The sequence below is a fragment of the Macaca thibetana genome, chromosome 1, assembly GCF_024542745.1.
Source record: "Macaca thibetana thibetana isolate TM-01 chromosome 1, ASM2454274v1, whole genome shotgun sequence".
NCBI classification, from domain to species: domain Eukaryota; kingdom Metazoa; phylum Chordata; class Mammalia; order Primates; family Cercopithecidae; genus Macaca; species Macaca thibetana.
In genome coordinates this window covers 45897209-45914017 of record NC_065578.1, presented here as the reverse complement: position 1 = coordinate 45914017, position 16809 = coordinate 45897209, and the positions used below count along the sequence as shown (strand labels likewise).

At 41.5% G+C, this 16809-nt stretch overlaps 3 protein-coding genes across 6 annotated transcripts in view; 2 read left to right on the top strand and 1 right to left on the bottom strand.

The window, feature by feature from the left end:
• EFCAB14 (EF-hand calcium binding domain 14) overlaps nucleotides 1–11916 on the top strand; it is a 42754-nt gene extending 30838 nt beyond the window's left edge. For both annotated transcript variants that reach the window (XM_050801795.1, XM_050801789.1), the window contains 4 exons: nucleotides 260–346; nucleotides 2521–2632; nucleotides 3698–3823; nucleotides 8450–11916. In XM_050801795.1, coding sequence (XP_050657752.1) covers nucleotides 260–346; nucleotides 2521–2632; nucleotides 3698–3823; nucleotides 8450–8625 — 501 coding nt within the window. In that variant the 3' untranslated portion in view covers nucleotides 8626–11916. The remainder of the gene's footprint in view (nucleotides 1–259; nucleotides 347–2520; nucleotides 2633–3697; nucleotides 3824–8449) is intronic.
• The window catches only part of ATPAF1 (ATP synthase mitochondrial F1 complex assembly factor 1), a 479750-nt gene that overhangs the window by 420017 nt on the left and 42924 nt on the right, over nucleotides 1–16809 (top strand). The gene's annotated exons all lie outside the window — the stretch shown is intronic.
• On the bottom strand, nucleotides 13492–16771 carry TEX38 (testis expressed 38). Of its 3 annotated transcripts, none has more exons than XM_050802017.1 (2): nucleotides 16671–16771; nucleotides 13492–14200 (listed from the first exon to the last, which is right to left on the bottom strand). In XM_050802017.1, the coding sequence occupies exons 1-2, from the start codon at nucleotides 16699–16701 to the stop codon at nucleotides 13617–13619; spliced, it is 615 nt and encodes a 204-aa protein (XP_050657974.1). In that variant the 5' UTR covers nucleotides 16702–16771; the 3' UTR covers nucleotides 13492–13616. The 3 variants fall into 3 exon arrangements, with proteins under 3 accessions (XP_050657974.1, XP_050657963.1, XP_050657984.1); XM_050802006.1 differs by lacking the exon at nucleotides 16671–16771 and adding an exon at nucleotides 15090–15232; XM_050802027.1 differs by lacking the exon at nucleotides 16671–16771 and adding an exon at nucleotides 15090–15169 and having other exon boundaries at nucleotides 13492–14049.

Sequence of the window (16809 nt, the reverse complement as noted above, 5' to 3'; positions counted from 1 at the left end):
GTTCTACCACCTTTTATCCTTCGAAGTCTTAAAGTTTGTGACTGAAACAGCTAGAAGCACTAGTTTCAACTTTGTCTCTCTGGCCTTTCTCCCTCTCTCCTCCCATCTCCCACTCCTCTGCAATTTCTGTTGAGAGTGTTCTGAGATCCTTTAAATAAGTTTGACCAATTTATTTAAAAGTGCTAGATGTTCAAGTTTTAATGTTTGCCTTTAATCTTCCCTTTTTGTTTGTTTGTTTGTTTTTGTTTTGCCCTTTAAGATGGGTGATAGATCTGCCACTCTGAAAAGAGCGTCTTTGGATCAAGTCACCAACAAAACAAATACAGTAAAAATCCAAAACATAAAGGTAAATAATGGGAGGCTTACCCTGAAGTAAAAGTAAATGCAGCAGCATCTCTGTGGTTTTGATCTCCTGCTTTTTCAAAGGGAGTACTTTTGGTCTCATGTGTTGAAACTTCAAAACAAAGCAATTAGTAAATTAGTATATTAGTGAATAAATGAATACTTTTTTAGGCACCTACCCTGTGCCAAACACTTTAATAGGAGCTGGGGTGACCATAGTGAGCAAGGCAGACATGTGACCCCTGCTCTGGTGGAGCTCAAAGTCCTGTCAGTCAGAAAATCGTTAACACATAATTGAACAGGTCATGAATCATGAGTATGATAAGTATTATAAAGGACAAATACAGGATATGATAAGATCAAGAAGGCTTCCCTAAGGAAATGACTTTTATGCTAAGACAGTAAGTTATCTGTACTGATGATGGGGGACAGAGGCACAGATAATCTGAAAATGGTGTCTCATCTAAAAATTATATCCTATTTTTATATCACAATCTCATTTTATTCATAGTCCATTTAAATCTCAGCCAGCTCCCTTCACCTTGTACCTTCCCCTTTTTTGTTCTTCCCAGATAGATATACTGTCAAGACAAACAATCTGTGATATGCTTTGATATTCCAGGAAAGAAAGTGTGATTACAGTATTCTCTGATTAGAGAGTTAAACCATGGGCTAAGTTAAAGGAAAAGCCAGGAAGATTATGACCAAGTGACTAAATTACCATCTCAGATGCATATTATGTTTGAGAAGTTGGGAAGATCTGAGGTTCAGAGGAAATGAACTTGAACTGGAACCACAGTACAGGCAGCTTTTGATGTAATGCTTTCCATCTTTATTTTTACTTCCTTAATAGTTTTATATTATCTAGATAAAGTCACAATATATTAAGGTTTTAATGCATCATAAGCTAAGCTTTTGTTGAGTTTTCTAACTGCTTCTGCAAATTTTTTTTTAAACCTCACCTACAGAAGACAGAAAAACTTAAGAGCCAGATATAAATGTTGAGCACAAAAAACTAACAGGGAGTTACTATCAGAAAATAGTAGCAATTTCAGCCACAGTACACATTTTAACAATAAATGGCAGAACACACTAGTACACACATGTACATAAATTTCATCTTGGCTTTGCTTTCAGGCCCTTGTTGTTTTTAACTGTCATCTCAGTGTATCAGTTCCTTTGTCCTGCCTTATCCAGACATCCTAACCAGATACAATTTCTCCTTACCATTAATTATTCAAGCATTTCGTACCTAGTTTTCACTACATATGTTCATATTTTAGCTCCCTAAATAAACTAAGTGAACTACTGTACAGTAACTATTAGAGTAGAAATAAGATAGGGGCAAGATAAGTAAATACATAATAATTATACAAGATAAGTAAATCATCATAATTAATAAAAAATGTGTAATGAGTTGGTGTTCTAATTAAGCATAGGCTCAGGACCTTTCACACTTGTCTAAGCAGTTAGAAACAAGCCTCATAGAAACCAGATGTCTCTCTTTTTATAATTAAATGTATTTGTTTATGCCACTCTTAATACTCCTGGGAATGAGGCAGGGTATGGGGGAAAAAACTTTAAAAGATATGAGCAAGCAAGACTTTGAATTAGAAATATTACAGCTCCTTCTTTGTGTCCTAACAGTTTCTGCCACCAGTTGAATCATCTCCAGGGGAGATCAGGGGAAAACTTGTAATTTGTTTTTGTTCAGTTGCTTCTTTTTGTAAGGTGGTAAGAGCATGAAATTCTGCCTGAAGTGGTCTAGTCACAAGGTGAAGCAAGATATTTCGGAAAGTTATTTAGTTAGTGTGAAATAGCTCCTAGAAAACAAGATCCTGCTCATTTAGGAAATGGGTGTTAGATAGGCACCTGAGCAAGGGTACATTTCCTTTACTGCTGACACATGCATTCCTTCCCCCATCAGCCAAATGTTCACAGTGAATCAGATCATCTGTAGCATAATGTTCCCTTAATGGTCTCAAATCCAGCAAGATACTTATCAGCACTGAGGACCAAAGACATCACCAGTATATGTTGATTCATTCTTTTATTGTCTTTATAGGGAACCTACTGAGGGTCAAGCAGTACAAGCTAAACAGGCTCTGGGAATACAGTGGACATTTAGATGAAGTCTTACTACCACCTTAAACCTTCTGTAATCTTTGTTTTGGGCAGAAAGAAGATAGTTCAAATTCTCAGGTATCCAAGCTAAGAGAGAAACTCCAGCTGATCAGTGCTCTTACAAACAAACCTGAGAGCAACAGGCCTCCAGAGACCGCCGATGAAGGTGAGAGCAGAGCCAGCTTCTTAATATTTCATGGAGGCTTGAGCAGCTTGCCTGCCACACGGGGAGCAGGGAAGGTGTTCCAGCAGTACTGATCGCACCAAGCGAGTGATGCCTGAACGCACCGAGATGAAGCTGATACACTTTGCTTTCATTTAGAAAAGGCCCATTTTGTACATGATTTGTACTCTAGTCTATTAAGGGAAGAATCGGTAATGTTTAGCTGGAAATAGACTTCTCCATGCTGTCTGCATCCAATTATAGGCAAAAATGTTACTGTCATAGCGTATATTAAACCAGCCCTGAAAGTTGTTTATGGGAGTCTTTTCCCTTCTGTAAGTGCATAACATGTATTTAAAAATAAATGTTCGTCCTTCTGAAAATCGTTAACAAAAATAATGATGGCATCTTTGGGTTGGAAGGGTCTTTGGCTTTAGGTATGGACCTGTCTGATCAATATTAGCAGATACATTAGCCTCCACTGATTTAGACCCTGTGAGGACATAATCAAGGCACCGGACTGTGTTGGCTTTGACCCTTTCTGCACACAAGTATTTTTCTGTTTTAGAAAAGCAGTACAACCTCTCTTGAATTCTCTTTTAGATAGGAGACAGAATTGTGGTGAGATGCCTTGTCCTAACATTGTGCTACATCATCTTACGGTCGCACTCTTAGCACTAGCTTAGTGGGTGACACATACCCCTAGACTAGGTTTAAAGCACATCTCCCAGGATGTCAAGATCTTTGATATCCAGCCTCTATGTTCTTGTCACTTGACAGCTTAAACTCTTACCATCTAAACATGTATAATGCTAGCTTGTACTGTAAGATCTTCTAATGGGACTGCTACTGCAAACCTTAATGTAGTATAATACTGATTGGTCCTCCCTTGCCCACAAATGTCTCAATCCAAGCCTTTAACTTCACGTAGTCACTATGCTACTTAATTCTCAAATGTTTCTCTAAATTAATTGTATATCCAATTTTCCTAAAAGGTGACCTTCGATACTTGTTTACTTTGGTGTTAGATTCAATAATACTAAATAAAACTATATGTATTTGTTACAGAGCAAGTAGAGAGTTTCACATCAAAGCCATCAGCATTGCCAAAATTTTCACAGTTTCTTGGAGACCCAGTTGAGAAAGCTGCCCAACTAAGACCTGTCTCTCTACCAGGAGTTTCTAGCATTGAAGGTAAATTTTTATACCATGGGGTAGTAATGGGAATGTTCCAAGTAATAACTTTTTTATGTTTCTTTTCACTTGTCAAAAATATATATGATCTAACATTTATTGAGCAGATATCAAGTGCCAGATACTTGATATGCATTATGTCATATAATCCTGATAACCACTCCACGAACATAAGTATTTATGTATTATACTCATGTTACTGATAGGGAAACTGCCTAAGTCCACACAGCAAATAATTGGTTGAAACAGAACGCAAACCGAGACAGTCTGATGCCAAAGCTTGTACTTTCTTTTTTTTTTTTTTTTTTTTAAGACCCCCAGGCTGGAGTGCAGTGGCACAATCTGGGCTCACTGCAACCTCCGCCTCCCAGGGTTAAGCAATTCTCATGCCTCAGCCTCCCAAGTAGCTGGAATGACAGGTGTGCACCACCATGCCTGGCTAATTTTTTGTATTTTTAGTAAAGATAGGGTGATCTGCCTGCCTCGGCCTACCAAAGTGCTGGGATTACAAGCATGAACCACCTCACCTGGCCAAAGCTTGCACTTTTAACCAGTGTACTATGTTGTCTTTCTGTTATTGTTTTTTAGGATCTTCATTCACTGAGTGCCTCATTAAACCTAGTGCTAAGCAATAAGAATACAGTGTAAGATATGGTCTCATTTTCTTTCTTCAAGGATATTACAGTCTAATGGAGAAGGCATGAAAGCAAATACAATACCATGAGATTAGTAAAATAAAGTAAAAGTTGACCCTGTTTGTCAGGGCCCTCCAAAAATGAAGAGCCCTTTTACTGAAAATCAGCAAAATATTAGTAGAAAGGATATGATTCACAGAAAAATGTGTTTGCATTGCTTCCAACAGTGTGTGTTCTATCCCTCATGGTGTTATTTAGTGCCTCCTGATTTTGTATTAGCTGGCTGCCTGGTAAATCACTTGCTCCTGTCCACCCCACCTGCTCTGGCTCTTCTCTATACCATTCTACCAGGAACATTTCCTTACCTCCCGTGACTGAATTAGGCTCCTCCTGTGTGCTCTTAAATTTTGTTTGCCCCTGTTTAGCATATGTCACTCTGTTGTAATTTCCTGGGGAGATACAAAATATAACTTCCTATGGGACTATGTCTTGTTTACTCCCAGCCCCTAGCACAGTACCTGGTACTCCTGAATATTTGTTAAATAAATGAATGAGTTACCTACACATTGCAATTAAATGCTTAAAGCATAGAAGACTTAAATTTTTGTATCACCATTTAAATGTGATTACTTTTCTTCCCTGTTCCTTTTTTTTTTTTTTTTTCTGTTTTTTGGGGAGGAGGGAAAGTGTTGTGTTTAATGGGAACGCAAGCTTCCTGCCACTTTCCATTGTTACATCAAGATTTGATGCGAATGAATGGGGGAAAGCTATTAGGTCAGATTAAGGAATAGCAGTTTTAACATTCGTGCTTGAGTCCTCAGCATAGGCCTTAGATACTTTTGAATGACTACACTTTTGGAATGACCTGAGGCAGCAATCATATTTTTATTTGAATACTGCTAACCAAATGCGTAGTGTGGCATGTTGTGTAAATTCATGCCACAAAAAAAGAAAAAAAAAAGAAACAGGATTCTTCAGCTAGCCACTTGGTGTAAGACGTTGGGAACAAGTGTCCCACTGCTTTCCTGCGTTTCAGAGAGCTTTTGATATTTTATTAGCTGCATTGCTGCACCTATTGTAGGAGTGAGAGTAGGGCCCTATTCAGATGCTTGTTTATAGGAGCTCCTTGATGGACTGGACCTTGCACTGCAACTGTTTTCCCTCCCTTCAAGTTATTTTTTTTCTTCCTGAATACCAAACAGCAAGAGGCCTTTTGAACCTAGGTATGGTGTGGAATAAATGATGAAATTAAAGGAATTTGGGAAGATTTTTAAAGAAACATAAAGCTCATTGACCTTCTTTGGTATTAGAGATTAAATCTTCTATTTGATTATGGGCACACAAGTCTTTTTTAAATGTTATATATATATATGGCCAGGTGCAGTGGCTCATGCCTGTAATTCCAGCATTTTGGGAGGCCAAGGCAGGCAGTTGGCTTGAGCTCAGGAGTTCGAGACCAGCCTGGGCAACACAATGAAATCCCATCTCTACAAAAAAATACAAAAATTAGCTAGGCATGGTATCGCACACCCTGTAATCCCAGCTGCTCAGGAGAATAGCCTGAGCCTGGAAGTTTGTGTTTTTGAGCTGTGATCATGCCACTGCACTCCAGCCTGGGTGACAGAGGGAGGCCCTGTCTCAAAAATAAAAAATAAAAAAGTTATGTATATAACTGACCTTCCTAAATGTTTGTGATGAGGCCCTTGAGAAAATACCAGAAGAAACTATTGATAAACATTCTCTAACTATTTTGGCTCAATATTGCCATTGAAATAAAAAAGAAGATACAGAACAACTAGTAATACTGCTGTTTTTCTTGTTTACTGATTTTTTAAAAGTAGAGAGCGTGCACTTTGGAGAGATATATAGTCCTCTGGTTCTTCTTTTTTAATTGAAATACAATTCACATACCATAACATTCACCTTTTTAAAATGCATTTAATCCAGTGTTTTTTAGTATATTCACAAGGTTGTGCAACCATCACCGCTATCTAATTTCAAAACATTTTCATCACCCCGCACAGAATCTCTGTACCCATTAAACAGTCACTCCCAGTCACCTCTCCCACCAATCTCCAGCAACCACTAGTCTCTTAACCACTATCTCTATGGATTTGCCTATTTGGGGTGTTTCACATAAATGGAGTCATACAGCATGTGGCCTTGTGTGTGCTTTTTCTTTCAATATGATTCTTTCACTTAGCATAATGTTTTTATGGTCTATTCATGTTAGAGCATGTACCAGTACTTCATTCCTTTTTATGGCTGAATAATATTCCATTCTGTTGACCTAACACATTTTGGTCTGTTCCTCCATTGATGGACATTTCGATTGTTCTCACTTTTGGGCTATTAAGAATAATGCTGCCATGAACATTCATGTGGAAGTTTTTATGTAAATGTACGTTTTCATTTCCCTTGAGTGTATATCTAGGAATGGAATTAATAGGTCATATGGTAGCCCTAACTTTTTGAGGAACTCCTTTACTTTTCCAGAGTGGCTGTACCATTTTACATTCCCAGCAGCACTTTTTGAGGGTTCAATTCACTTTCTCCACATCCTCCCTAACACTTGTTAAGGCCTGTCTTTTTTTATTATAGCCATCCTAGTGATTATGACATGGTATCTCATTACACTTTTGAGTCACTGGTTCTTGAGCTGCTTAATTTCTGGATCCAGAGAGACAGTGTCACATAGTGGAAAGAGCACTGGACTAGCTAATAAGAAATTTGTATTCTAGGCCAGGTGTGGTGGCCTAGCACTTTGGGAGGCTGAGGTGGGCAGATCATTTGAGGCCAAGAGTTCGAGACCTGGCCAACATTGTGAAAACTCACCTCTACTAAAAATACAAAAATGAGCCAGGCATGGTGGTGCACACCTGTTATCCCAGCTACTAAGGAGGCTGAGGCAGGAGAATTGCTTGAACCCAGGAGGCAGAGGTTGCAGTGAGCCAAGATCACGCCACTGCACTCCAGCCTGGATGACAGAGCAAGACTCCACCTCAAAAAAAAAAAAAAAAAAGTCAGGCCTGGTGGTTCACACCTGTAATCCCAGCACTCTGGGAGGCCGAGGGGGGGTGTATCACCTGAGGTCAGGAATTCGAGACCAGCCTGACCAACATGGTGAAACCCCATCTTTACTAAATATACAAAAAAATTAGCTGGGTGTGGTGGCGGGTGCCTGTAATCCCAGCTACTCAGGAGGCTGAAGCACAAGAATCACTTGAACCCGGGAGGCAGAGGTTGCAGTGAGCCAGGATCGCGCCACTGCACTCCATCCTGGGTGACAGAGCGAGACTTTAGCTTCAAAAAAAAAAAAAATTTGTATTCTATTCCACTTAAGAGTTACATGACCGTAGGCAAGTTACTTTCCTCTTTGAGCTTTAGATTTCCTGTCAAAACCGAGAAAGCTATGAGAGTTTGGGATTGTTTTATGGGCTTCCAAGTCATTCCTCCAGTCTCCACTCAGCCATCCAACAAGAAATCTCACGATATGCCACAGTCTGTTTTATGGGCTAGCTCCTATCATATAACTCATTAGGCCTCTGCATTCCTTTTCACCCCTTCAACATAAGAATAACATCAGGAAAATCTAAAGGGAAGACACTGGACAGAGAGAAGATGAGACCGTTCATTCTTCTGCGATTATCTGTCACTGCTTCTACTTTGGCAGTGTTTCACTGTGTTGCCCAGGCTGGTCTCAAATTCCTGGCCTCAAGCAATCCTCCTGCCTCAGCCTTCCAGAGTGTTGGGATTATAGGTGTAAGCCACTGCACCCAGCCTTTTTTTTTTTTTTTTTTTTTTTTTTTTAATATTCTTAAGGAATCAAAAATTAGTCTTTCTGATTTAGTGAAATCCTAAACTTTACCATATGGAAACAAAATTTGCGGAGTAGCTTTTCTTTTAGTGTTTTAAATTCAGTTGAGACTACTTTTAACTAAATTTAGCTGTATGTTTAGACATATACATTTTTTTAATTCATTTTTGACAGATCTTCAGGATTTATTCCACAAGGCTGGCCAGGACGTGGATGGGAAGCTGACCTACCAGGAAATCTGGACCTCCCTAGGTTCTGCTATGCCAGAACCAGAGAGCTTGGGAGCATTTGATTCCAATGGAGATGGAAGATACTCATTCCTCGAGCTAAGGGTAGCTTTAGGTATCTAGCCTCATCAGGCATATTTTAGAAATGGACTGCCTAATATCTACTTACCTAACAACAAAACAACCCTTACTTACCCATCAGTCCTCTAGTCCTCCAAACTACTGTAGCAGATACTTTGCCACCTTTTAACTTGTTTGAAGAAGCTATATAAAAGTTATTTTTTTAAAGAAGAAGACCATTTTACTTATGATGTTCAGAAATCTATGATTTCCTAAAACTAGTAAGATCTTACATTTTAAAATTGCCAGAAAAAAAAATTAAAGCCCTCTTTTTTTCTCTTTCCTTTTTTTGAGGGGAGGAGACCTTATCTTTTAAAGCTGGGAAATGTATATAGAGAGAGAATAAGCCACCTTTTATATTTCACTTAAATTTGCCTTAAATTAGCTGCACTTTATAGAGACTCAGAAAATGTCTTTTCTTTAAAAGATAGGCCTTTTCTGTGTGTAAATACTTAAATGAAAGAAAGCATTGTGCATATTGTGTGGAAAGTAGGAAGAATGGTTTTGAACAGGATGTGAACAAATGACTTATTAAAAATTGCTGATCTGGTGTGGGTGGCAGCTGAAACTGCATCCATGTCTCCATAAGGCATCTCTCAAAGGCCCAGGCGCTGCCAGGGGGTTTGTCCTGGTAGCTGGAGGAACCGATTTCAGGGAGTAGACACTGGAGACAGTACTGACTCCAGGCATGGCTCATGGAAGTAGGATTCTGGTTCTTTGTTCCTATTCCCTCAGCTAAACCCAACTTGGGAATCAGAGAGGTCTTGGGGATTTTTCTCATTTTTAGTACTATTTCAGGGTTTATGAGCATAAAAAGTTATCCACTGGGGAGCTCCATTTTCCCCGCTGAGTGAGCTAGATTGCCTTCCCCCACCCACCCACTTAAGTCTATCTTAAAGCCGTAGCTGGCTCCCACCACCAGTACAATCTCCATTCTGAATGGCAGGGCTAAATTCCCCAGCCACTGTCTCACACTGACCACCCAGAGCTTTAGAAGAGAGCTGTGCTTCTAATTTTGACCCAGAAAACCATACCCCTTGAGATTTTACCTAGAGGCTAATCAAGAGCCTGATATGTTTCTCTGGGGGATGACTAAAGCCAAAAAGGTTGTGAGATGAAACATGTGAAATAATATTCCGTTTCCTTACAATTATCAGCTCAGAAGTAGCTAGAGGCTTTCTATCCAAAGGATGCCAAAGTATAGCAGGGCAGGCCTGGAGCTGGGGCCTTCACATGGTGGTAGCAAGTATCTCAAATCTAATACAAGCAAGTACAATACTTCCTATTAATGCTTCTGTGGACCTGGCATGAAAGATCCCTAGATTGAAAGAAATAATACCTCCATGTCTCCTGTATGTTGAGTTTAGAATTGCTGTGTTGTTCTTAGAAGCAGTCTTGGGGCAACAACTGGAAAGGAAAAAAACTACGAAAACTTAACATTGCTATAGGCCAAGTCAGGGAGAAAGTAGAGAAGCTTTCATGCCACAGACTTCTTTAGTGGAGGTCATTTCCTTTTTAATTTTGTTCAGGTTGCCCTTCAGCCATGGATACAGTCCGGTACCCTTAAACATTTAAGGGCTGTTTTTTTCTTTACATGATGTTCAGCTTGGTGTTGACTAACCTTAAATTTTTTTTCTAGAAGTATTAAAATTTAGTTAAAGCAAAATGAAGTCTTTTCCCATGAATGTGTCCCCTTATCTCATTATAGCTTATGCTCAGTTTCACTTTCTTGGAAAGGTTAAAACAAATTAGCCTGGCACTTTAGGTAACTTGAAAATAACTCTCACCCTTCTGGCTGCCTTCCATCCACTCTCACCCTCCACCTTTTTTTAATATATATACACCCTTACAGATTTTCTAACAACCAAATAAAATTCTAGCAATAAATTGAATTATACTGCTATATTTGTATATACTGTACCATAAATAGTATGTCTGTACCTGGAAGGTATTTTTTTGAAAACTGATTTATATGAAATATACTTGAGGGTAATGTAGCTTGTCCTTTTTAGTTTCAGATTCTTATTCATAGGCAGATACTTTGAAGACACCTTAACTCTTTGTTGTGTGTACTTTTCCCTTGCATCAGATAGCTATATGTGGAGAAATCCATTTTGTTTTTTGATTTATCTTCTGTTCTTCCTACCTTGTGCTTGTCTGACTAGTATCATCCCTGAGCCAGTATATAGTACCATCCGCTCCCCCTACCAAGTTTGGCAGAGGTGTTTATGCTGCATTCTCAGATCTATGAATATTTTTGTCATCCTGCCTGAGAAAGTACTATATCTTCCAGGCAAAAGTAGGGTATCTTGAACTCCTGAGTTGAACAGACTCACTGGCTTAAGCGTCCCATAAGCCTATTATTTAGTGTGAATTTGGTACTTTTATTTGTATGTTGTCTTAACTTACTGAGCCTGTGACTTGTATTCAGCTGTAGTCAAGCCTCACCAGCCGTATCTCATCTCTGAGAGGAAGATTGGATAGTGAATTTGGTTTGGGTTTTGGTTTTAAATCCTTTTACCTTTTCAGTCTGGCAGCTCCTACTGCTGCTTTCCTAAGTTACTCACTGCTTCTTGGTCCTTGTTTTCTTTTGCCTTGTACTATCTCGTATAATGTTTACTAAAAGAGCCTCCCCATAAATCAGAGAGGCAAAAAGGTAGCATAGAAAAAGAAGAACCAAAAGAAGAGAATACCTGACTTCGAGATGACTGTGGTGTCATCTAAAAGGCAGAGAGGTGCCTGACCCTCAGGAAGGTGTGTGATGCAACAGAGCTGAAGAGTGGGTTCCTGTCACCTACTGCTGGCCATTGTCCCTTCTGTTGGAGATTCCTTTCTTTATGGTTGCTGTTCATAACCCCTTCAACACCCCCGCTTGCTGGTCCTGCCGGTCACAGTTGAGGATTTTGGCTGTGATGGGCTGATACTTATAATGGCCTGTTGAGTTGTTTTTAGTGACAGGTTTTGTTTGCTGCACACCTCATTGGCTTGCTTACCAGCACCAGCTAGATGTGGTCCCTCTTTCATATCCAAACCGGAACACATTTGGGTATTCCTGAGACTTTATAGAGCGTGTATTGTTTGTTATACGAACCTAACCTACCTTGTTGTTTTCTCATATTAAGAAATTTAAATCTACTTTGTTTTAGTGGAGCTATTTTGGTAACATATAAGCAATTTTGGTTCTGTTTAGGGAGAATTCAGGGTTTCCATGACTTGATTTGAGCTTTGCATATTTCATATAAGTAACACAGCCATTTTAATTTAGCTAAATAAAAAAATTTCTTTTTCTCTCAATGTGTCTTGACTAAAGCCTCTCTCACTCCCCTGCGATTTCTAAGGGAAAAAAAAATCTGCTTTGATTTCTATTTTTATGGACGCCTTACGCCTTTTGAAAGCAAGGAGTAACACATGGTGGGCCCAAAGTAATTAAGAATCTGCCTTAAGGACTGTGATATTTGGCCTGAAGAAGCAAAGGCCGCAAGGTTCAGGCGTTATGCATCCAGAGGATGGGAGGGGCAAGGTGAGGCAGGAGTGAGCCCTGCCCCTGTGTCTACCCAAGATGCTCCACTTAGGCCTGTTTTATATTTTGAGAATCAATATAAAAGCGTGTTTGCCATAAATGTTCCACCACCTTTAAAAAAAAAAAAAAAAAAGGTTTAAAATCTGTTGCTAAAGAGGGGTCATACAGGAGCTAAAGCTTTTTCACACACAGAAAAAAAATAAATTAACTCGACATGTTTGTTTGCTAGATTCTGGATACCTCCTCCCCTTCCCCGCACACAGAATCTGGTGACCTTCCCCCTTAGTCATTATGTAAATGACTATACATAAAGCTTTTATTACTTACAAATATAATGAGAGGATTTGTTCATTTCCAAAAGGAAAGGGAGAAACACATATCCTGTGATAGAGCTGGGCTTTCTTACCTCAAAACTGGAGCCAAATGGCCAGTATTATCTTTGTCTCACCTTTTAGAACCATTTCCAGAAGTACAAACATTATTAATATTCCCATGTGATGGATCTTAATTTTTGGAAAGGGGACATGGATTCTATGTCTATGGATATATGTCTACTTATAATGTTAGGCAGTTCACTGACCAGCCCTTCCTCCAAGCCAATTCATGGACCAACTTAATGACACCCTACGTACAATCCAAAGCATTCACCAAGCATTTTCTAACACAACATGTCATTAGGGAAGGGGCACTATGGTGTATGGTGGGAAGATCAGTACCTTTGATGATCAATGACTTTCATACCAGTAACTTTGATGAAAGGCAGATGTAGATTTGAGAACTGGCTCTGCAACTAAGAAAGGTATGGCATATGCCCTTGGAACCTGTCTCTTATCCATAAGAGGAGGATCATGATATCCATTTGGCAGTGTTCTTGTGAATTGTTAGAAATAATGTACAGAGGCAACCACGTAAGAGCTACATACATCATAGATAATAACAAAGAATGTATTTCATCCCGTAGTGCAGTGTGGCTCACAGGGCTCGTGATGACTCGTTTTGCCTGTGCCATAGCCACTGTAAATCACCATAGCTCACACCCTCAGCAGCTATCACTCTTGTGGCAACTGTGCTTCACATCCCACAGAACACCAGTGCCTTGGGGTACCCAGGCCAGGGCCTGGCACACGTTTTTCTTTTAAATACTGAACAGAGGGATATTGAGTCCATCCACAAGTACTGGTTCAGTGCGTCTCCCCACAGCCAACCTCCAGTGCCAGTTCATATTGGTGAGACTCAGCAACCAACTTGGTTTGCAAAGTGACCCCATCAGACAGGAAGGACATTGCCTTCCTAACAGCAAATGAGACACGAGGGAGCCTTGGACGTTTTTTTTTTTTTTTTTTTTTTTTTTTTTTAATTTCATAGCATGACATCCAGGTGGGTCCTGACCTCTGTCAATACCACCTTTTTGAGGTTAGTTCCATTTCCTACTCTGCACCTGATTCCTGCAGCTCCCATCCTCAGTGAGAGGAGGCTACAATTCTGAAGCGAAAGGCTTGGCATTGAAGCTGTGGTCTTCGTGGGCCAGATTCGGGAGGGAATGGAAGAGAACATTCCTTTCAGGACAGGTGGCTGAAGGATAGGAGACAGAGTGGTTCAGCAGCGGGGGTAGGTTGCACAAGGGTGGGGCAAAGGGCACCTCCTGAAAGATGGGAAGTGGAAATGGGGAGCTGGCCTGGGGCTGCTGTGGAGCCCCCTGCAGTGCAGGTTGCAGGGGAGCGGGGTCTTCCGCCTTGGGGTTACTGACTTGGTCAGCATAGCTCCTGCCTTCGGGGATGTCCAACTCCCACAGAACATCTGGATTCTGGACCTCAGTCTCAGTCTTGGTGACAGCAGGGGGAGGGCCCGTGTTGATGGCTGCATTCATGCCGTAGCGCCGTCGCTTATTAATCCAGTACAACAGTGGGCTGTAGGTGAACGTGGCAGCTCTCATCACCTCCACCCACTGCTGGGCACGCTCTTCCCGCCTCAAGTTCTTCCTCCAGTGCAGAAAGATAATGCACCCTCCAGTTATCACAGAACACAGCCCCAGGAATCCAAAGTACAATGAGACCCACACTAAGGCAACAAGAAAGAAAAAGAGGCATGCTGGCTGATAGCTGTAGCTTGGGGCCTGAACTGTTTCTCATTCCTCTTTCACTTAACCCATTCATCAATCACTCCATCCACTTAACTACTCTCACCATTCCTTCCCTCCCTCGTTGACTTGCCTCATCATTCTCTTATTCAGTCAAAGCTAGATTTCCAGGAAGCTTAAGCACCACCTTTAACTCTACAGATCAGAAAAGCTATGTCTAGAGGGGCCATGTGCTGCCCAGGCTCAGTCAAGCCTCTGATTCCTAACCCAGGACCCATCCAATCCATCAGACTGAGAAGTTTCACTATGGGCAAGTCCATCAAGAAGTAAAAGTTCACCAGCACTTTGTAAGGCCCAGGCGGGCAGATCACCTGAGGTCAGGAGTTTGAGTCCCGCCTGGCCAACATGGTGAAACCCCATCTCTACTAAAAATTTTAAAAATAGCCAGGTGTGGTGGTGCACGCCTGCAGTCCCAGCTACTTGAGAGGCTGAAGCAGGAGAATAACTTGAATCCAGGAGGTGGAGGTTGCAGTGAGCCTAGATTGCACCACTGCACTCCAGCCTGGGCAACAGAGCAAAACTTCATCTCAAAAAAAAAAAAAAAAAAAGTGAAAGTTCATCAGTTGACAGAGCCACCAATGTCCCATCCCACTCCATTCAGCTGTGATGGTCCTGGGCTATTGATAGTATCTTCTCTGGTTGATCAGAGCACGGTCTTTGCCTTAAAAGAATCCTTAGTTTTCTAGAGTAGACTATCTCCTAACTGCTTAGCTCTCTTCCATGCAGCCAGGCACTGTCCCATCCATGCAAAGTGTTTGTCCCCAAGCCCTAAGGCACAAGTCCAGTGACAGGGACTGGAGGAGCACTTACTGCCAGGGAAGCGCAGGTCCTCCTGTTGGGAATCCATATGGTTGAGCTTTGGTACCTGGCCGATGGCTCTGGGGAGAGGGAACTCACCCACCCATCTGCCCAGCCAGTCAGCCTATCTGCCCAGCCAATCAGAGTCTCCAGAATGCCCAGGCCCTTTGTTCTCTAAAGGAGAGGTCACTGGGTTCTGAGCATTGGGCATTCTAGGGGTAGTGCTTGTGAAGTGGTCCTGGGTTAATGGAAGGAGGGGACATCATCCAGTGGCATTTTTTGGGTGGATTGTCTCTACTACTTCTATCAGAGACTGGTTCACCTATTGAATTGTCTGCCCCTACCCCTTATGGTGAACCCACAGAGCAGACCCCAGGAAAGGGCCGTCATCCCTCAGGGATTTACTGATGTTGCTGATCTTTAGGGAACAGTTGATGGGATACCTGTCCCCAGTGAGGAATGTAACAAGGAACACACAGCATTGGGCAGCCCTGTTCTCAAAATGTACCTAACCAAGTTGCAGGAAAAACCTGCTCAAGGGAACCAAGTGGTCAATACCTCCTTCTTTGGCTCCAACAAACTTTTATTTAGTTACCTTCCTTCAAGTGCTGACAAGTGTTTCCCAGGCACCAGGCCCTGTGAGGCTCCCCACCATCTGGCCTGCATCTCCTGCTAGCCTTACTTCCCTCCTCATCCTCCACACACCTTTCCCTTCTGCCTAGTCCATACTCCTGAACAGACCCTGCTCATTCACATCTCTGGAGGTGTGCTCATGCTGCTCCTTCACCCAGGAGTGCCCCTGCCCACTTTCCCACCACTGAACACCTACTCATCCTTCAGGACTCAGCTCAGCTCCCCTACTCTGTGACAAACTGCCCAGAATCATATCATCTCCCATTTGAAGGAACTTTGAGAGTTGTCTAGTTCATCTCACACCATCTGGTCCTACCATCAGGACCATGCTTGACTCCTGGGGGTAGATTTTTCCCTACACAGCAACTAATCCCCTTGGACTCAGTACTCACTTGAGTCAGGAACTTGCTCACCACCTCCTGAAGCAGCTTGATGCATTTATGGGCAGCTCAGTTAGAAAGCCCTTCCCTAATTAAGCTTAAGTCAGCCTTCCCAGTAGGTTGCACCACTGCTTGTAGCTCAGCTTCTTGGCACCATTTTAATGACTCCCCTCTTTATAGTCCTCCAGTGTGTGACTTAGGGAACTATTCAGCACAGAATTCTCTCCAGGATCCACTTACCCTTGCTCTCCTCCTATATCACTGGCCCCTACTTTCCATTCTCCTTTGCTGGTTTCCCCCTTTTCCCCTGATCGCTAAATATAGGCATGTCTAGGGCTCAGTTCTTAGTGCTCTATCTACATTCATTCCATCAGTTATCTCACCCAGACCCCTGGCTTTAAATATCACTATACACTGACAGCATACAACTGTATCTCTCCAGCCTGGAATGCTCCTCAGAACTTTTAGACTCATACCCAAATACCTGGTTGACATCCCTCCTTGCCAGTCTGTTAAATTATCCCAAACCAGTATGTCCAAAACCAAACTCTGATTATCCATCCTCCAAAGTCTACTTTACCTACAGCCTTCCTCCTCTTCATAAGTAGCATCTCTGTCCTTCGAGTTGTTCAGGCCAAAAACCTGCAAGTCATCCTTGACTCCTTTCATTCTGTCACACCCACACTGACTCCACCAGCAAGATCTGTAGGCTTTTATTT